The sequence below is a fragment of the Puma concolor genome, chromosome D4 (assembly GCF_028749965.1).
Source record: "Puma concolor isolate L17-30 chromosome D4, mPumCon1.1.hap2, whole genome shotgun sequence".
NCBI lineage: Eukaryota > Metazoa > Chordata > Mammalia > Carnivora > Felidae > Puma > Puma concolor.
In genome coordinates, this window is record NC_141679.1 from 11,006,897 (window position 1) to 11,027,889 (window position 20,993).

The 20,993-nt window shown below is 38.0% G+C and overlaps 1 protein-coding gene and 1 pseudogene across 2 annotated transcripts in view; both read left to right on the top strand.

The window, feature by feature from the left end:
• The first annotated feature begins 3,271 nt into the window (after nt 1-3,271).
• The window catches only part of ZNG1A (Zn regulated GTPase metalloprotein activator 1A), a 51,415-nt gene continuing 33,693 nt past the window's right edge, over nt 3,272-20,993 (top strand). Inside the window, exons 1-4 of one of the 2 annotated variants that reach the window (XM_025931634.2) lie at nt 3,272-3,526; nt 7,589-7,675; nt 10,948-11,044; nt 12,386-12,477. In XM_025931634.2, the coding sequence (XP_025787419.1) occupies nt 3,373-3,526; nt 7,589-7,675; nt 10,948-11,044; nt 12,386-12,477 (430 nt within the window). In that variant the 5' untranslated portion in view covers nt 3,272-3,372. The remainder of the gene's footprint in view (nt 3,527-7,588; nt 7,676-10,947; nt 11,045-12,385; nt 12,478-20,993) is intronic. The other variant, XM_086684958.1, reaches the window with a different exon arrangement.
• LOC112868739 (U2 spliceosomal RNA) lies at nt 10,123-10,274 on the top strand (annotated as a pseudogene).

A 20,993-nucleotide genomic window follows, 5' to 3' on the forward strand; every position in this document is an offset into this window, starting at 1 on the left:
ACAGTTGAAGCTTCTCCGCTTCTGACGTTCCTCTGAATATTAATATGGTGGTAACAGCGACATCTAGCTCTTGGAGGGCAAGGGTTTCTTGCAATGGTGAATGATTTCTAAACCCAGCTTAAAATAGCAAGCGTGCTATAAAAAAATAGTAGTAAAGAAATAAAGAAATAACAAGGATGACCTATTTTGGCAAAATTTCACTGAATACAGTTTAACAAGGCAGTACCTATTGGCTTTGATCTGTAGTTGGTGTATGGCTCACTGCCTCTCTCTGTACTGTCTGCAAACTCAGAATGAAAGAACAGTATTTCATACGAAATAGTATTTCGTGACATATGAAAATCAGGTCAAGTTCACATTTCAAGATTTGCAGAAGGTCGTTCTCTCTTATTAAGTACCTACATAATATCCTTGAATTTGGCTGTTGGCCTGTAAAACTTAAAATATTTACTACCTGGCCCTTTACAGAAGAAGTTTGAAGATCCTGGTTTAGGAGAGCATGTAATTGAGTGTCAGGCAAATCTGGATTGAGCCCCAGGGCTGCCATTTACTAATTGTATGACCTGGAGCAAGATATTTAACTTTTCTACAGCTTAGTTTCCTTGTCTATCAATGAGCATATGAATACTATTTATCCTGCCAAGTTAAATGAGATAATGCATTTAATGTGCATACACAATGCCTATCAGATGGTTAGGGATCCACACATTGCTATTATTGTCATCGCTGTTTTACGACAAAGCTACTGAAAACTAAGAAAAATTGTAAAATCGAGGAAATTTTAAAGTTACATTAGAAGATGTACTAGATTCTACAATATTATACTTAGGATTTCTTCTTTTTTTTTTGCTTATTTTATTATTTAAAAAAAATTTTTTTAATGTTTATTTATTCTTGAGACAGAGAGAGACAGAGCATGAATGGGGGAGGGTCAGAGAGAAAGGGAGACACAGAATCTGAAGCAGGCTCCAGGCTCTGAGCTGTCAGCACAGAGCCCGACGTGGGGCCCGAACTCACTGACTGTGAGATCATGACCTGAGCTGATGTCGGACGCTCAACCGATTGAGCCACCCAGGAGCCCCTTTTTTTGCTTATTTTAAAAGGCATTTGGGATTAAATAACAAAAACAAAGCCTCACTCATAATAGAATGTATAAAAGCGGTAAGTCCTGAAGTAAAGACAGTCTCACATGTAGGGAGAGCTGAGATCGCAAGCCATATATCTGAATATATCAAAAATCTCACCTCTTCAGATAGGTGCTTGTTAAATTTTGAAAAGTTAATAAAGTAGTGAGATTGAGGTCCATGTTGGGTTCTGCACTGACTGCACGGAACCTGCTTGGGAGCCTCTCTCTGCACCTCCCCCGTTCACGAGCACATGCTCTCTCTCGAAAACCAAGTAAATTGAAATAATAATAATAATAATAGCATCTTTATTGAAATAAAACTCAAAAACCATACCATACGCCTATTTAAAGTATACAATTCAATTTTTTTTTGTATTTTCAGAGTTGTGCTACCTACCATCACTGCAATTAATTTGAGAACATTTTCATCACCCCCAAAATGTCCAGATTGGCAGTCACTTACCTCAGCCCCCCCTAGACCCTGGTAACAACTAATCTACTGTTTCGATAGACTGGCTTACTCTGCACATCTCACATAAATGGAATCATAAAATACGTGTTTTTTGAATGCCTTCTTTCACTTAGCACAATGCTTTTTCCATCTCATAGCAGGTACTTCCTTCCTGTTCATCGTGAGATAATTTTTCACTCTATGGATACACCACGTTTTTTTTTTTATTCATTCATCCAGTGATAAACAGTTGGGATGTCTTTAACCTTTGACCATTGTACTGCGTAGAACTCTCTTTGCTCTGACCAAGGCTATATACTGTTACAGCAGTATTTGCCAGTCACCTTGACTGAGCTGGCCTTGTTGGGGACAGGTTACTCCTGGTGAGATAAGCAATGTTAGTATAACGTTCTGTCAGAGTCCTATACGGGGAGTCTGTAAGAACATATGTGAGAAATGTGGAAGGGACGGTCAGGGCTGTAACAGCTTCTGTTCAGGCAATAATGCAGTGCTGAAGGGTCACTGAATGCAGTTCGTAGAGCAAAACCTGGAAATAATTGAGAAGAGATGAATGAATGAATTGCCATATAGTCACATATAGATCACCCCGGGGAGATTACATACCGAACGATACAATTTTTTTTTTTTAATTTTTTTTTCAACGTTTATTTATTTTTGGGACAGAGAGAGACAGAGCATGAACGGGGGAGGGGCAGAGAGAGAGGGAGACACAGAATCGGAAACAGGCTCCAGGCTCCGAGCCATCAGCCCAGAGCCTGACGCGGGGCTCGAACTCACGGACCGTGAGATCGTGACCTGGCTGAAGTCGGACGCTTAACCGACTGCGCCACCCAGGCGCCCCTGGAACGATACAATTTTTATGAAGTTCCAAGACAAACAAAAATTAAACAACATATTGTCTATGCACCTATATATGTGATAAAACTGAAAAGAAAGGAGGGAATGATCAGTCACCCCAAATCAACTCACGCCCATGGTTACTACCTTAGGGAAGAGGGCAGAGTGTTGGAATAGAATACTGGCCCCATATAGGTAGCTGTAACTTATTGGTAATGTTCCCCGGCTAGGGATGAAATCAAAGGAGTTCATTATAAACATATAACTATAAAAGAGGGCTAGCCATGGATTAATGATGAGAATGTCGTGAATCAAAGAATATGATAAATGAACACAGGTTACCCGAGTCCAAATAAAAAATGAGAAAGAAAAATAAATAAAAGCAGTGCACGTACATTGTAAAACTTGGGATGCACGTGTAAAATATGTAATTATAAAAAAGAAAACGTTTCACTAGTTATTCCTTCAGGTAGAAAAATTATCATTAAGATAGTAGGAGTATAGCTTCTCGTTCTTTCCCCTATGAATTAAAGTTTTTTAATGACACCAAAAAAATGTCAAGTTGACAAAGTCTCTTCTCTACGGGGGCTGTTTAGGTCAGGCTACTCACTCCTCGTTCCCACCACCCAGGCCCTGGTCACAGCGCACAGGGACAGCATCAGAGGCTGGAGCCCTAGCAACTCCGCCCAGCTTCGCTCAGGTTCAGAGAGCTCAGCCGGGGGGGTGTGCCCAGCTCCTCCGGGGGCGTGGCTACCAGGCGAGGCGGTCCTCGGCCGGGGTCCTGGTAATTGGGGCGGGACGGGGAGGAGCCGCGCGTCGCGGCGTAATGACGTCAATGACGCGCCCGGCGTGGCGTGATCGGCGTGCGCAGCAGCCCTTCGGTGTTTTGGTCCCCGCTCTGGGGCCGAGGGGGAGGCGTGCTGTGCCGTTGGCCGGGATGTTTCCGGCTCTTGGAACTGAGGATGAAGAAGAGGAGCAGGAGGAGGAGGACTGTCCTGAATTGGTCCCCATTGGGACGAAGCTAAGAGAGGAGGAGGAAAAGTCTGGCCCCGGCGCTAAGATCCCAGTCACAATTATCACCGGGTATTTAGGTAACTAATCATCCCGGTCTGAAAATACCGTGAACTTATCCTGGGATTTGGGGGACTTGCCGTTGCCTCTTCACCTGAGGCATCTGGGCCTTCTGGCAGACAGCAAATGTCTCTGACGTAGGGCCTGGGTCACTTGCCCCCTGTATGGGTTGCTTCTCGTCTCGGGGCTCAGGGATGCCCAGACCCCTTGCATTAGATCCACATTTATCAAGTGAGCTTCAAAGTTAACCTCACAGTTTGAAGCTAGTTCTGGCCTTGCACTTAGAGGCCTGGACCCGCCCCTTAATTATCCTTGTGACAGCTACAGAGTTATCTTACCTTTCTGAAGCTCTTCAACCGCACTTGAAGGTGGGCGTGTTACCAGTCACCTGTTTGAGTTTGTTTACTCATCTGCAAAACGGGGCAGGAAACACCTACCTTACGTCTGTTACCATTAAACGGTGCCCTGTCTGTAAAATGCCCGACCCACAAGAGTATTCCTTAGTAGATTCCCTTTCCAGCTCGAGCCAGTCTCTTCCAGCTCTTCGTGGCGAGGACTATCTCAGATTTTTTTTTTTTTTTTTTTTTTTTGAGATCTGTTTGTAAAGCACTCTTGGAGAAGTGGTAGGAATAAAATCTCCACCCTCCAAGACTATTTCTCAAGCTGTAGACATTCAGCAGTGCTCAGGGACCCTTGGATTCATAGGCGTGTAAACGTACAATTTCCTGAAGGACAGTTGGTGCGTTTACACGTGTGATCCTTTATTAGAAAAATCTGACGAGTATTATTTTAAAACCTTACATTTTAATAGAAGGGCTGGAGTAAATACATGAGCATATTAATTGTGTGGGGAAAGTTAAGAACTGTAAATAAAGCCAAACAATTTGGGGGTAGATAATACCGTTTCTAGACCTGAGGGCCTTTTACATAAAAATAAGAATTAAACCACTGGTGGGTTTATTTATTTATATATTTTTTAAGCTTTGTAGACTAAGTTTATTCTCCTTTTTACTCAGGATTAATTTTATAAAGGGATTTACTTTTGGTGTTTTCCCACTGTTATTCAGAGGCTCCTCTACGAAGAAGTTAGGCAAATTCCTCATCTAAGGTGCTATAGTTCAGACTTGCCCCTCTAGCCTCCCCCATTTTGCTCATCTGTAGGTCACTAGAGCATTGGAGGTAGCGGCCTGAGGCTTAGGAATGAGGGCTTTGCCAACAACCTTGTTGCTGAATATAGTCGATATAGTTTCACTGCTTATTCTTGACCATTTTCTCTTTTTTGAAACATCGTCCTATTGGCTTCCATCACATTTTTCTTCTGGATACTTCCACCTACTTCTCTGGCTGTCCCTCCTACAAAATTTGCCCACCTCTGTCCATCCTTTTAACTTCACACTCAGTTTCTATTTTGATATCCCACAGACATCTCAAACTCAGCAGGTCCACAACTTCCTATGTTTTGCCCTCCAATCCTCCTGCTCCTGTGATTCCAATGACCTGGAATACTCTAAAAGTTTTCTAACTAGTCTTGAGTCATGCTCCCTTTTAATATAGTCTTTGTACTTGAGCCTGAATGATCTTTATAGGTGTAAACTGATTGCGTTAACACCCATCAGTGGTTTCCTTTTGGTTTACAGTTCAAATTCCTCAACATGAATCAAAAGGTCCTATATGATCCAGCTCTTGACGGCCTTTCTTGCCTTCAGAACGGTGGTCCAGTCACACTGAATACTTTCACTTATAAAAGGTGCCACGTACTTTAGCCCCCGGAATACTTTTCTTTTTTGTTAGTCCCCTGCCTAGACATCCCTCTTAGGTGCTTCATAACATCTTGTACATCTCCTATCCACTGTATAATCCTGTGACATAATTACCTGTTTATTGATCAGAATTCCCTTACATCTCCCACTCTCCTAGTGTTTGTAAGCATTGTGAAAGTAGAGACAGTATATCTTTGTTTTGTGCCCATTTCACCAAGGCCCGGCATAACATCTGGCCCATAGTAGACTTAACATTTTTTTTTAATGTTTATTTATATTTGAGAGAGAGAGAGAGAGAGAGAGAGAGAGGGAGCGAGCATGAGTGGGGGAGGGGCAGAGAGAGGGGTACACAGAATCCAAACAGGCTCCAGGCTCTGAGCTGTCAGCACAGAGCCCAGTGCGGGGCTCGTACTCAGGAACTGTGAGATCATGACCTGCCTGAACTGAAGTCGGATGCTTAACCGACTGAGCCACCCAGATGCCCCCATAGTAGACTTGAATGAATGAACTGTGCCTTAAAGTCTTCTGTTTCATAATATGGTTAATTATTAACTGCTGGTAAATCTATTAGAAATTTCTTACATCCACCTCTTCCTTTCCATTTTCACTGCCACTACCTATGCTGCACTCATGTTCAGGGTCTCTGTCTCATCCTCGGACTGGTTCTAAGAATTTCCTCATTGCCCTTAAGCTATGCCCCTTTCAGTTTGTGCTGCACACTTTTGATATGTTGAGCTTTTTAAAGAGCCCTAAACACAAGCCCTTCATCCCTTCAACAGCCTTTAAAGGAATGTGACTTAACAATGTTCAAGATGTTGATACCCTAATGATCATTAAATCCCACCTAGTTACACACTAGAATCTTGTAAATGTGCTTCAGAAGATGTGTACAAGCTGATTTGTAAAAGTTCTTAGCAGCCCTGTTTGGAAGAACAGAACACTGGAAATAACCCAAATGTCTACCAACAGAAGAGTAAACAAATGATAGATTCATACAATCGAATAACACTACTGTGCAGTATATTTTTTTTCCTCTTTGAACTTTGGTATATACGGTTCACGAGATAAACATTTTTCTTCCACTTGAGCTGAACATACTAGGTTTCACATGCCACCTACTGGATAAAGTTAGTGTAGCTTTGTGAATTTATCTTTCTAAATACTGAACATTCCATACATCGTTAGCATCTCCTACAACCATTCTCCCTTTTTGTTTGTGTTTTATAGACACGTAGACAGAGACAATTGACCCTTGAACAGTGTGAGGGTTAGGGGTGCCACCATTTTGCACAGTTGAAAACCCGCATATAACTTTTGACTCCTCCAAAACTTAACTACTAATAGCCTACTGTTGACCGGAAGCCTTCCTGATAATATAAACTGTTGATTAACACATATTTTGTATGTTATATGTATGACATACTATATTACAATAAAGTAAGCTAGAAAAAAAAATGTTCTGAAGAAATCATCAGCGAGAGAAAATACATTTACCGTACTGTGCTGTATTTACAGAAAAAAATCCGCATATAGGTGGAGCCACGACCCACATAGTTCAAGAGTCAAGTGTATGTATGTGTATATATATATATACACATATGTATATACACACATATATGTATATGTATATATATGTCTATGTCTATGTATATATGTATATATAGACATATGTCTATATATATGTATACATATATGTGTGTATATACATATGTATATACATATATACGTATGTCTATATATATGTATGTATATACATATGTATGTATATATATTTTTTTTATAGACTAAGCATACTAAAAGTAGCTCTATAGTCTGTTTGAATTTGTGTCTGTTTGGTTAATGATGGATATTGAAATAAAATACAGGGCTTTACATGTAAATTTTAGGGAAGTAAACCATATATTCTTTGCTAAGAAAAATTGTTATCATGTAAAAGTGCTTAAATATTTTATGAACTACATGAGTGCTTCATTCCTTGGAAGCCATTATTTCATTAATTCCTTATTTAATAGAATATTTAGTTGTCTTTATATTAATTGTATTAATTTATGTAAAAGACGTATGTTTGTCACATGAGGTCAAAGAAAGCTGATCCAAATTGTAGGAGTATTTGTAAATAGAAGATTTTATGTGAACATAAGGCTTTTTTAATACTTTGCCGAGGTACTTAATCTTTCCCTCTAGAATCTTCTATGCCATAGTTAAATAATATTTTTAAAATAGCATGGAAAAATTTTAAAACATTGGGATTCTGTTTTTGTGTGTGTATGCCTTTTAAATTAACCTTTCAATGTTGTTATTTAAACCAAATATATTTTATAGGTGCTGGGAAGACAACACTTCTGAACTATATTTTGACAGAGCAACATAGTAAAAGAGTAGCTGTTATTTTAAATGAATTTGGGGAAGGTAAGTAAAATTCAATGAATATTATAATGTAAGAATTTATAGGATGATTCATACCCCTGGTGTATTGATATTCCGTATTTAAAAACAAAGATACAAAGTATTATAATGCAAACACACTAATGTGGATAGTTTTGGGAAAAACAGATTAATTTCTGTGAAGCTTTATTTTGAACAGATTTGAGGAACTGAAATCAGATAGTTTTTATAAAATTTTATTTTACATAGTTTTGGAATTCATAGCAACAGAATTAAATTAGGTTTTTACATGAAAGAACTCCAGAAATAAAAATCTAAACATATGAAGGAAAGTTCTTTCAGGCATTTTCAAGTGCTTTTGTACAGACTATATTGTTCACTTGTAACTTGAAAAACATTTTATTTTATTTTATTTTAAAAATTTTTTTTAATGTTTATTTCTGAGACAGAGAGAGACAGAGCACGAGTAGGGGAGGGGCAGAGAGAGAGGGAGACCCAGAATCAGAAGCAGGCTCCAGGCTCTGAGCTGTCAGCACAGAGCCCGACTCGGGGCTCGAACTCACAAACCGTGAGATCATGACCTGAGCCGAAGTCAGTTGCTCAACCACCTGAGCCACCCAGGCGCCCCTGAAAAACATTTTAAAATGCTTTTGTATTTTTAAGTTTACCTTGTTAGATGTTTATTAATATTTGCAAAGCATTTAAAACTGAAGATTTTGGGGGGCACCTGGATGGCTCAGTTGGTTAGGTGTCCAACTTTGGCTCAGATCATGATCTTGTGGTCCGTGGGTTCGAGCCCTGCGTCAGGCTCTGTGCTGACAGCTTGGAACCTGGGGACTGCTTCGGATCCTCTGTCTCCTTCTCTGTCTGCCCCTCACCAGCTTGTGTGCTGGCTCTCTCTCAAGAATAAACATTGAGGGGTGCCTGGGTGGCTTGGTCGGTTAAGCGTTCAACTTCGGCTCAGGTCATGATCTCATGGTCCGTGAGTTCGAGCCCCGCGTCGGGCTCTGTGCTGACAGCTCAGAGCCTTGAGCCTGTTTCAGATTCTGTGTCTCCCTCTCTCTCTGCTCCTCCCCTGTTCATGCTCTGTCTCTCTCTCTGTCACAAAAATAAATAAATGTTAAAAAAAAAAAATTAAAAAAAATAAAATAAACATTGAAAAAAAATCTTGGAAAAAAAACCCTGAAGATTTTAAATTTTTTTTTACATTATTTATCTTTGATGGAGAGAGAGCACAAGTCGGGGATGGATAGAGAGAGGGAGAGACAGAATTCAAAGCAGGCTCCAGGCTCCGAACTGTCGGTACAGAGCCTGACATGGGGCTTGAACCCATGAACGGTGAGATCGTGACCTGAACCAAAGTCAGAGGTTTAACCAACTGAACCACCCAGGTGCCTCTTAAAACTGAAGACTTTAAAAATGAGTTAAATATATGGTTTCCATCCTCAAGCACCTACAATTATTTGTGGAAATACATGCATTTAAAATTCCATATTTTTTGTTCGTTTTTAATATTGAACTGTACTGTAAAAAAAATCTACAGCAGTGTTAGACACAATTCTTTGATTACTTTCATAAGTTTTTCTTTTTATAAGAAAAATTTAAGTGTGAATTTTAATTAAAGCTCAGTTTTTGCCAAAAGTATCTTATGTTGAACTTCTTTTTTTTCTTTTTTAACTTTTTTAATGTTGATTTATTTTTGAGACAGAAAGACAGAGCATGAGTAGGGGAGAGGCAGAGAGACGGGGAGACACAGAATCGGAAGCAGGCTCCAGGCTCTGAGCTGTCAGCACAGAGCCGGATGTGGGGCTCGAACTCGTCAACTGCGAGATCATGACCTGAGCCAAAGTCGGACACTCAACCGACTGAGTCACCCAGGTGCCCCTTGAACTACTTCTTAACACAATTTTCTCAGTTATAAATGAGGAAAGAAGCTAGTTTTTTTTTTTTTTTTTAATGTTTATTTATTTTTGAGAGAGAGAGACGGAATGCAAGCTGGGAAGGGACAGAGAGAGAGGGAGACACAGAATCCGAAGCAGGTTCCAGGCTCTGAGCTGTCAGCACAGAGCCCGATGCAGGGCTCAAACTCATGAACCATGAGATCATGACCTGAGCTGAAGTCAGATGCTTAACTCACTGAGCCACCCAGGCGCCCAAGGAGCTAGGTTTTATGAACAGGGAGACCTGTTACACTTGATTTCTGATGTCAGTAAACCAAAGTGAAAAGTCTGTTAGATAAAATAAAAATGCTAAGATTTTTTAAATCCTAGTCTTATATTTTAGCTTCTTATTAACCGATCTGTTGGACACTGCTCACATTTATTAGTATTTGTTACTATTTTTCATCATTCTTTTGGAATCATTTTTATAATTTTGTCATTTACAGCATTTGCAATACCTTCCTTTGCATTTTATTAATATTCTCTAAACCCCGAATTTTGTAGCAGTCCCTTTCAAAGCTCTTTATCCCCATCGCTTCTTGGCCTTTTGGCTAAGATCAAGTATAGTATCAAAGTTCTTGGGTATCCTTGCCTAACCGGAATATAAACAAAAAACAGGGAAATGAAAAATTATTCAGTTTTCTTTTTTGGCCATTTTCTTTACTGGACATTTAGAACTCTTCCCTGGCTATGGTATATTTATTTACTGGATGAAAAGTAAGATATTTAAAATCATTCTTTTATTATAACAAGCATCTCAGTATTTTACATATTATTGTTTCTTAAGTAAGCATTATGAGGAAACTTAAAAAATTTAATTTTTAAATGAGCAAGCACATTGATACCCTGGCCAAGCAAACTTCCTCAAAATGAACTGGGGTTTTTACTCATACTGGCGATATCTAGAATCTGTTTAATAGAAACGAAAACAATTTAGAGGAAGAATGAAAAGGAAGAAGATAGGTAAGTCAATCTTTTAAGAGAGTTAAGAGCATATAAAACCCAACATATTAAACATATTAGTTGGTCATGGACAAGAAAGAGTGCTTTTGAAATAGCTACTTCATTAGGGTACAGAAGTGGGCAGGTGAGAGGCCTGACGAGTAAGTAGGTAATGAGAGATTAATTTTGGTTCTGCCTTTGTAGGGGCTTAAATCCTCTTAAAGAAATAAAAGCTAAAGTAATCTATAGTAGTAGAGTTTAAAGCATTGAGGCTGCATGGATAGAATGAAAGAATGAAAGTTACAAAGTGTATTTGTGTAAATGATTTGAAATCTTTGTTGTTGCTATCCTCATCTTTGTTTTTGGTTGGCTAATGAACATAATCTAAAGAGCACTTCTTGTTACTTATTCTAGGAAGTGCCGTGGAGAAATCTTTAGCTGTCAGCCAGGGTGGAGAGCTGTATGAAGAGTGGCTGGAACTTAGAAATGGTTGCCTCTGCTGTTCAGTAAAGTGAGGAATGTGTTTACTGTATGCTTGTTAGTCTGTTATAAATGTTTATTGATTAGATTTCCAGCTTTGATTTTCTTGTGTAATTTCACTAAATTTATGTAATCTGCTCTATTGTATTGTCATATAGAAAATAATTTATAAGGGTGTAATTTCTTAGAGTGTTTCTTGCTGTCCTATTTATTTTTCTGTCAGCCCTAATGCTTTGGCCCTTTTTTTGAGTTTCTTTTGTCTTTGATGTCAGGGTTTAAACTTTTTAAAAAAATGTTTATTTTCTTGAAAGAGACAGAGTGTGAGCAGGGGAGGGGTAGAGAGAGAGAGGGAGACAGAGAATCCAAAGCAGCCTCCAGGCTCCGAGGTGTCAGTACAGAGCCTGGCGCGGGGCTCGAACTCACAAATGGTGAGATCATGACCTGAGCCAAAGTCGGACGCTTAACCGACTGAGCCATCCAGGTGCTCCAGATGTCAGGGTTTAATTAATAATCTCTAGTATATGAAACTCACATTTCATGTATAAAAAATTATTTTTTTACTTTTAATGAGTCATTGGTCTTATTTCCAAGGATTCAACTTAGAAAAACAAAAATAAATGACCATCAAAAAGGTAAAAAACCTCAAGTTCTGTTCCACCAGTTATAATTGTCTCTAAGGACGTTGTCTCTTTTTTCCACTAATATACCATAGATCTGAGAAAAGGACCTGATAACCTAGTCACTCAAATATTTGAGTAAATTAATGTTGATTTTGTATATTCTAGTGAATTAAATTTTTCCTACATCGTTTGATGTTTGACTTTGAGTCAAATATATTAACAAAGCTAAAATCATGACAGCTTTTCTTGAATAACCAAAATGAAATCCATTAAGTCTTCTCTTGCACTGTTGATGTTCTAAGTAAAAAGGAAGACTAAAGTCTGGCACTCTAATTCAGAACAGAATTGAAAAGTATTTCATGATTGTGTCCCTTTAATTGTTATATTAAACCACTGTAATTGATAAATTATATTGTTCTTTTGGATGTTGATTTTTTCTTTCATAGTACTATAAAAATAGCGGAATTTGACTTTGGTCAGGTTTATTAAAACTTCTTCTGCTTTTAGCTGTAATAAAATTAAAATATCCATCATGTACTTGATTTATTTTACTTATCAGTACACGTGCATCTATTTTTTCCCACCATTGGTAAATATTGACGGACATTGTCTTAGAAGTTTGGGAAATGAGTTTAATTTTTATATTCCTAAGCTATCTTTGTCTCAGGTTGCTAAGTATATTTTAAAACATTTATAATGATCACTTTAATATTCAGGTAATCAACTATTTTTTATATTTTGGTATTCTCCAGGGACAATGGCCTTAGAGCTATTGAGAATTTGATGCAGAAGAAGGGGAAATTTGATTACATACTATTAGAGACCACTGGGTTAGCAGATCCTGGTAAGAAATGATATTATTAATAACCAGAATGTAGTTCTTAAACATTTGAAATGTATTAGAGAAATATGTAATGTAGGTATTAATAATAATCTTTATCCAGACCAAAAACTTGTTGCTGTTGTTTAAAACAGGAAAAATACTGGGTTGTCATGTTTCTTTCGTAGATAAATCATGATCAGAGTACTTGGTACTTTTAACCTGATAATTGGATTTGAATTTCAGCTGATTGTTTTAAAATCATTACAGGAACAAAAGTTGTTGAAAGTATGGAAATTTAGGAGAAATAGAGACATCCTACTTATAAGCATATATTTAATTGGTCATACTGTACAGAGAGAGATCTTATTTCTGATTATCTTCTAATCCAGCTTTCTTAGAGAATCATTTAGAGATATTTAAGAGCTTTTGGACTCTAATCCCAGCTATACTTGGTCCTTTTCAATTATTTGTTACCATTTTGTTTTTCTACTACTAAAGTTGAAATTTTATTTGTTAATACTGTCTTTAGGTACAGAGTTAAATTAAGCCCATTGGGCCTTTTTCCTGGTGTGGAATTAATGATTATCCATGAAATTTTTATCTGTTAGTGGAATTATGTATAAACTTCTCTGTTGAAAGCTACACAGAGTTGATCTGTTTTTAACAGTAGGTGTCTGTTTCCCTCTTACCCAAATATCTTTTTAGGTAACACCTTTATTCCTAGTTTGCAGAATATTTAGTGTTTGTTTTACAAGGCTGGTCATACTTTTTTTTTTTTTTTTTATATGAGTTAATGGCATTGGGCCATAAAACTACAGAAAAGTACTGGTTAGGAATAGTTTATTAAAGGAGTCATGGGGTCCCTGGTTAGCTCAGTCAGTAGAGCATGTGACTCTTGATCTCAGTGTCGTGAGTTCAAGCCCATCGTTGGGCTTGGAGCTTGCTTAAAATAAAAAATAAAATTTAATCAAAAGGGATCATAATGGTTTAAAAGAAATATTGGAGTATACTGATGGTCCAAATGTAATCAGTGGTTATTGAACTTAAAAATAGTACATAATAGGGACGCCTGGGTGGCTCAGTCGGTTAAGCGTCCGACTTCAGCTCAGGTCATGATCTTGCGGTTCATGAGTTCAAGCCCCGCATCGGGCTCTGTGCTGACAGCTCAGAGCCTGGAGCCTGTTTCAGATTTTGTGTCACCCTCTCTCTCTTTCTGATCCTCCCTCGTTCATGCTCTGTCTCTCTCTGTCTCAAAAATAAATAAACATTAAAAAAAAATTTTTTTTAAATAGTACATAATAGCATTGTCCTCATGTTTTCAAATTAGTGTTGAGTTGGGCTGTTTCGGTCCTGTAGTAGACCATACTACATACATTTTCATACATTTCTAATAGATTTGATGGATGATAGGAGTTGGACTATTACATTGATATTAAATATCAAAAGCACGTACATTTGGTAAGATTGGGAAATATATTGTATGTCTCCTTTTTGAAATAGCAAATACCAGTTTCTTTCATGGTAGCTGTTTAATAGAGAAAAACTCCTGTAACTTTTCTTTGAGAATAGGTGAGTTTAGTAAAACATGTTCACCTTTTCAGAGGGAGAAGGAAAAGTTAAATAAGGATCTCAGAGAAAGCTTTTTTACAAATTGTAGGTATAAACAGGTTAATATTTCTTGCTTCTAAGTTTCTTTAGAATAATGATTTTATCGTTTGGGTAAAAATGGAACATTCATTGTAAAAAAAAATTTACCCAATACCTAAGAAAATGCAAAGAAGAAAGTTAAAATAAATCATACCGTATTTTACTACCTTGAAGTTAAAGTAGGTAAATTTTATTCCAGGGATTTTTCTGTGCCAATGCCATTTGCTGAATGACAGCATCAGTCTCTGTTAGGAGCTTGAAAAATGAAGATTCTTGGGCCCCATCCCAGATCTACTGAATCAGAATCTGTAAGAGTGAGGCCCAGCAATCTATTTTAATAAGCCCCCCAAGTGATTCTTATACATTCATAAATTTGGGAAACCCTGCTCTGTGTGATTCTGAAAGCTGTATAAATATACAGAGACAGTTTTATACAGAGATTGCATTCTTTGTGCTATTCTTTTTTTTTTTTTTAATTTTTTTAAGTTTATTTATTTTTGAGAGAGAGACATCACGAGTCGGGGAGGGGCAGAGAGAGATGAAGACAGAATCCCAAACAGTCTCCACGCTATCGGCGCAGAGCCCGATATGGGGCTCGAACTCGCGAAACTGTGAGATCGTGACCTGAGCCGAAACCAAGAGTCAGTCGCTTAACATACTGAGCCACCCAGACGCCTCTCTTTGTGCAATTCTTAATATTAATTTAGTTTCACTTGAATGTAAAAGGAAAGAACTTGGAGGCAGTTCAAGATGGAAGCTTAGGAACACCCTGAACTTGCCCTCCTTCCACAGACACACCAGATCCGCAGCTACTTATGGACTACTTCCTGCTCAGAAAGAACTGGAAGCTAGGTGAAGAATTCCCTTTACAACAAGGAATGGAAGGGCCACATTGAAATGGGGAGTAGAGGCAGAGAGGTGATCTTGTCAAAATCTTCACCCTGGTACAGTGACCCACAAGAGAGGAGGGTTTCACAGGTCTGGAGTCTTTACCTGAGGAGGGTTGGGTTTATGCCCCACTCTGGGTATGTCAACCCTTGGAACCTGCATTAGAGAGACGAGGCCCCCCAAATGGATTTGGAAACAAAGGGGTTTGTGTACACTGGACCTGGGGGGCTGTGGGGAATCTGAGATACTCCTTTGGAGGTACTTACACACAAGTACATTCATCTTGGGACTGGACCCAGTGCAAACGCAGCAGTTTGAGAAGTGACTGGATTATGTGTGAAGGAGATTCATTTGTTAATCCAGAAGTGTTTGTGGGAGGAACTAGGATCAGTTGGGACTTTCTTTGGGGACAGAGGTGTTGTGAGCACCATTTTTGCACTCTCCTTCCACTCTGCCAATTCAGTCAGGCACTGCGGACACGGCCTCCCTAAACCATGAGTGTGCCCCACCCCCAGCCGTCACCCTGCCTCACTAAAGCCTTGGGTGTATCCTGCCCCCACTGTTCTCCTCCTGCATCCCTAAAGCAGGAGTGTGCCCCACCCTCAGCACTCTGGCAGCCTTGCTAAAGTCTGCCTTTGAGTGCAGTCCACACTGGGAATGCCCCTTGATCACCTGGCCCTGGTGGCCAGAGGGACTTGAGTTTCCGGGCCCCATGGGACTGTAATAGGAAGACAGTTATGGAAAGGCTACCATACCCAAGACACTGTGTAGGTAGCAGGCTAAAACACACCACTAGTCTGCCTCTGGAAAAGGCTCATCTATTTGTCCTGGAGCTTCACCCTGAGAGGTAGGCTTCAAAGGTGCTCTCAGGGAATGTAGGCAGGTAGACACTATCTTTGATCTGTCCTCTGATCGCACCATAGCTTGCTGGCACCTCCAAAAAGCTTGTACACTTGTCTGAAGCCCTGATTTTTGCAGCTGGACTTCAGGGGACACCTCCAGATCTCTGGGCCTGGAGGTCAACAGGGTTTATAGCTGCATACTCCAGAAGGTCCCCCCCGAGGATCTGTTTTCCAATCAACCTGAAACTAGGTGCTGAGATCACTCCCTTTGGAACACTGGTGGGTCTTGTCACACCCTCAGCAACTGGGATCTATCCAGAATAAATCAGGCTAATTTAGTAATCACAATGTTTCAGAGAGACAAGCAAGAGCTAGGGCAAGGTTGAACAATAAGGTTTATCTCCTTTGGAAGGACACTCCTTCCAGACTGAGAGAGGTAGATGCTTTGCTCAATACATAGAAACAAACACAGAGAGTCAAGTAAAATGAGGAGACAGGAATATTTTCCAAACAAAAGAATGAGACGAAACCTCAGACAAAAGACTTTAATGAAGTCGAGAGAAGTAACCTATCTGATAAAGAGTTCCAGATAATGGTTATAAAGATGCTTACCAGAGTCAGAAGAATGGTTGAACACAGACTTAAACAAAGAGATAGAAAATGTAAAGAAGTACCAAACACAAGTTGCAGAGCTGAAGAATACAGTAACTGCATAGCAAAATATATTAGAAGGGTTCAGCATCAGAATAAATAAAGCAGAATAGATTGGTGACCTGGAAGCCAGGGCAGTGGAACTCAACCAAACAAAACAACAACAACAATGAAAAATTAACGAAGATAGCTTAAGAGCCTATGGGACAACGTGAAGTGGAATAACATTCATGTTATAGGGATCCCAAAGGAAAATAGAATGAAAGAGGCAGAAAGCTTCCCTAACCTGGGGAAGGAAACAGACATTCAGGTCCCAGAAGCACAGAGTTCCAAATAAGATGAATTCAAAGGCATCCACATCAAGAGACATAATCATTAAAATGTCAAAAATTAAAGAGAGGATCTTAAAAGTAACATGAGAAAAACAAGTTGTTACGTTCAAGGGAATCCCCAAATCACTATCAGCTGTGATTTTAGATGAAGCTTAGCATGCCATGGTGGCATCATATATTCAAAGTGCTGAAAGGAAAAAACTTCCAACCAAGAGTATTCTACCTGCCAAGGTTATCATTCAGAATTGAAGGAGAGGTTTCTAGACAACAAAAGTTAAAGGAGTTCACCACTAAACTGGCCTTACCGACACGATAAAGGAACTTCTTTAGGCTGAAAAGTTACTATTAACAAAACATACAAAAGTAAAAATCTTGCTGGTAAAGGCAGATATGTAGTAAAGGTGGTGGATTAACCACTTCTAAACTTACTATGAAGGCTAAAAGACAAAAGTAGTAAAATTAAATATAACAACAATACTTAAGGGACACACAGAGTAAAGAGATATAAAATACGACATCAAAAACAAAATGTGGACAACAGAAACAAAATGGGGGAGCAAAAATGTAGAGTTTTCACACTACGTTCAACCGTAAGTTGCTATCAACTTGAAATAGACATGTATATATATAGGTTGTCATGTGAACCTCATGGTAACTACAAAGCAAAAACCTATGAGAGATACTGAAAATATAATGAGAAAGGAATCTAAACATTGCACTGAAGAAAGGCATCAAACTGCAAGGGAAGACAGCAAGAGGTGAAGAGAGAGGGACTACAAAACCAGCCAGAAAATAATGAACAAAATGGTAAGAAGTACATGCGTATCAATAATTCCTTTAAATTTAAATGGATACAGTCTCCAATCCAAAGATTTACAGTAGTTGAATAGATTAAAAAAAGATTCGTTTGTGTATTACTGCCTACAGGAGATTCACTTCAGATCTAATACACACAGACTGAAAGTGAAGGTTGTAGAAAAAGATACTCCATGCAAATGCAAATGAAAGCTTATATCAGACAAAAAAGACTTGAAAACAAGTCTGTAATAAAAGATAAAGGACATTACACAATGACAAAGCATCAATCCAACAAGAGGATATAACATTTGAAAATATTTACTCAACATAGGAATTCCTAAATATATAAAGCAAATGTTACAGACTTAAAGGGGGAAATGGAAAGCAAAACAATAGTAGAAGACTTTAATACTCCATTTACATCAGTGGATAGGTTATCCAGATAGAAAACCAATAAGAAAGTACTGGCCTTAAAGAACACATAAGACCAAATGGTCTTAATAGGTATACAGTTGATCCTTGAACAACATGGGTTGGAGCTCTGTGGGTCCACTTACATGGAGATGTTTTGTAATATAATACTATAAAATGTATTTTCTATTCCTTATGATTTTCTTAGTAATATTTTCTCTAATTTAGTTCATTGTAAAAATACGATATATAATATATACAACATACATGATATGTGTCAGTTGATATGTTATCAGTATGGCTTCTGGCTAACAGTAGGGTGTTAGTAGTTAAGTTTTTGGAAAGTCAGAGGTTATATGTGGATTTTTGACTGCATGGGAGGTCAGTGCCCCAACCCCTGCATTGTTTAAGGGTAATTGTATACAAAGCATACCATCCCCAAATAGCAGAATACACATTATTCTCTGTGTATGGAGCATTCTCTAGGATCATACACTAGACCACAAAACAAGTCTCAGTAAATTTAAGAAGATTGACATCATATCAGGTGTAGACACTGGTCATAGTCCTTAATGACACTGGTATGAAAAAAGTCAATTACATGGAGAAAACTGGAAAAATAATAAATATGTGGAATTTAAATAACATGCAACTGTTGTAACCTGTGGGTCAATGAAAAAAATCAAAGGGGATATAAAAAAATACCTTGACACAAATGAAAATGGAAATAAAACAATCCAAAATTGTAGGCTGCAGCAAAAGCAGTTCTAAGGGACAAGTTCATAAAAAGACACCCTATCTAAGGGAACTAGAAAAAGAAGAACAAATGAATCTCATAGTAAAATGAAAGAATTAAGATTGAGAGCAGAAATATATGAAGTCAAGACAAAAAAAAAAAAAACAGAAAAGATCAATGAAAATAAGAGCTGGTTCTTTGAAAAGATAAAAATCAGAAACGAAAGAGGAGAAGTTGACATATGCCACAAAAATTGAGAATTGAGAGACTACTATGATAATGAAATAGGTTAATTCCTAGTACCATACAATCTTTTGAGACCTTCTGTCTTCCATGAAGATGTAGAAAATCTGAATAGATGGATTACCAGTAAGGAGATTGAATCTGTAATTAAAAACCTCCCGCACCAGACATCTTCTTTGGTGACTTCTACCAAACATTTAAAAAACATGTAATACCTATTCTTCTCAAACTTCCAAAATATTGAAGAGGAAAGAATGCTTCCAAACTCATTTATGAGGCCAACATTACCCTGATACCAAAACCAGACAAGGATACCACAAAAAAGAGAAGAAAAGAAAAATTATATGCTGGTATCGCTGATAAACAGAGATATAAAAATTCCCAACAAAATATTCGCAAATCAAATTCAACAATGTATTAAAAGGATCATTCATCATGATCAGTGGGATTTATTCCAGGAATGCAAGTATGTTTTAACATCTGCACATCATTGGTGTGATGCACCACATAACACAATGAAGGATAATAATCATGTGATCATCTCAATAAATGTAGAAAAAACCTTTGATAAGATTGAACTTCCATTTATGATAAAAACTCTTAAAGTGAGTATAGATAGAATGTACTTCAATATAATAAAGGCCATATATGACAAACCCATACTCAATTGTATGCTCTAAAATCAGGAACAAAATAAGGAAGCCCACTCTTGTTACTTTTATTCAGTAAGTATGAGAAGGCCTACCCATAGCAATTACCCAAGAAAAAAAGATAAAGTCATCCACATTGGAAGGAAAGAAATAAAACTATCACTATTTGCAGATGATACTATATACAGAAAACCCTAAAGACTGCCCCCCCCCAAAAAAAAACCTGTGAGAATAAATGAACTGTCATGCCGTAGTATACAAAATCAGTATACAGAAATCTGTTGCGTTGCTATACTCAAATAATGAACTGTCAGAGAAATTAAGGAGACAATCCTTGCAAAAAGCCTAACAAAACAATTTGCATAAAAATAAAATACCTAGGAATAAATTTAACCAAGGAGGTGAAAGACCTGTACATTGAAAACTGTAGGACATTGATAAAAGAAGTTAAAGAAGTCACAAATAAGTGGCAAGTTATTCCGTGCTCATGTTGGGATGAATTAATACTGTTAAAATGTCCCTACTACCCCAAGCAATATACATATTCAGTGCAAACTCAATCAAAATTGTAGTGGCATCTAGAACAAAAAATTCTTGTAAAAGATTTTATTTTTAAGTAATCTCTACCCATTGTGGGGCTTGAACACATAACCCCAAGGTCAAGAGTCACACGCCCCACAAACTGAGCCAGCCATGTGCCTCTAGAACAAGTAATTCTAAAGTTTGTATGGATTCACAGAAGACTCTAAATAGCCAAAGCAGTCTTAAGAAAGAAGAACAAATGGGAAATGTCACAGCCCCAGACTTCAAACTGTACTACTACAAAGCTTTTGTATGAAAACAGTGTGATACGGCATAAAAACAGACACATGGATCAATGAAACCAAATAAAGAACCCAGATAAAAACCCATGCTGATATGGCCAATTAGTCTATGACAAAGGAGACAAGAATATACAATGAAGAGAAGACAGTGTCTTCAGTAAATGGTCCTGGAGACACTGGACAGCCACATGAAAAGAATGAAACTAGACTACTGTCTTACATCATACACAAAAATTAACTCACAATGGATGAAAGACTTGAATGTAAAACCTGCAACCATAAAACTCCTAGAAGAAAAACAGGTGGTTAGCTCCTTGACATCAGACTTGGCATTGAATTTTTTGAATCTGAGTCCAAAAGCAAAGGCAACAAAAACAAAAATCAAGTAAGTGGACTACGTCAAACTAAAAGGCATTGGTGCAGCAAAGGAAACCATCAATAAAATGTAAAGGCAATTTGGATATTAACCCCTTATCACATATAGGAGTTGCAAATATTTTCTCCAAGTCAATAAA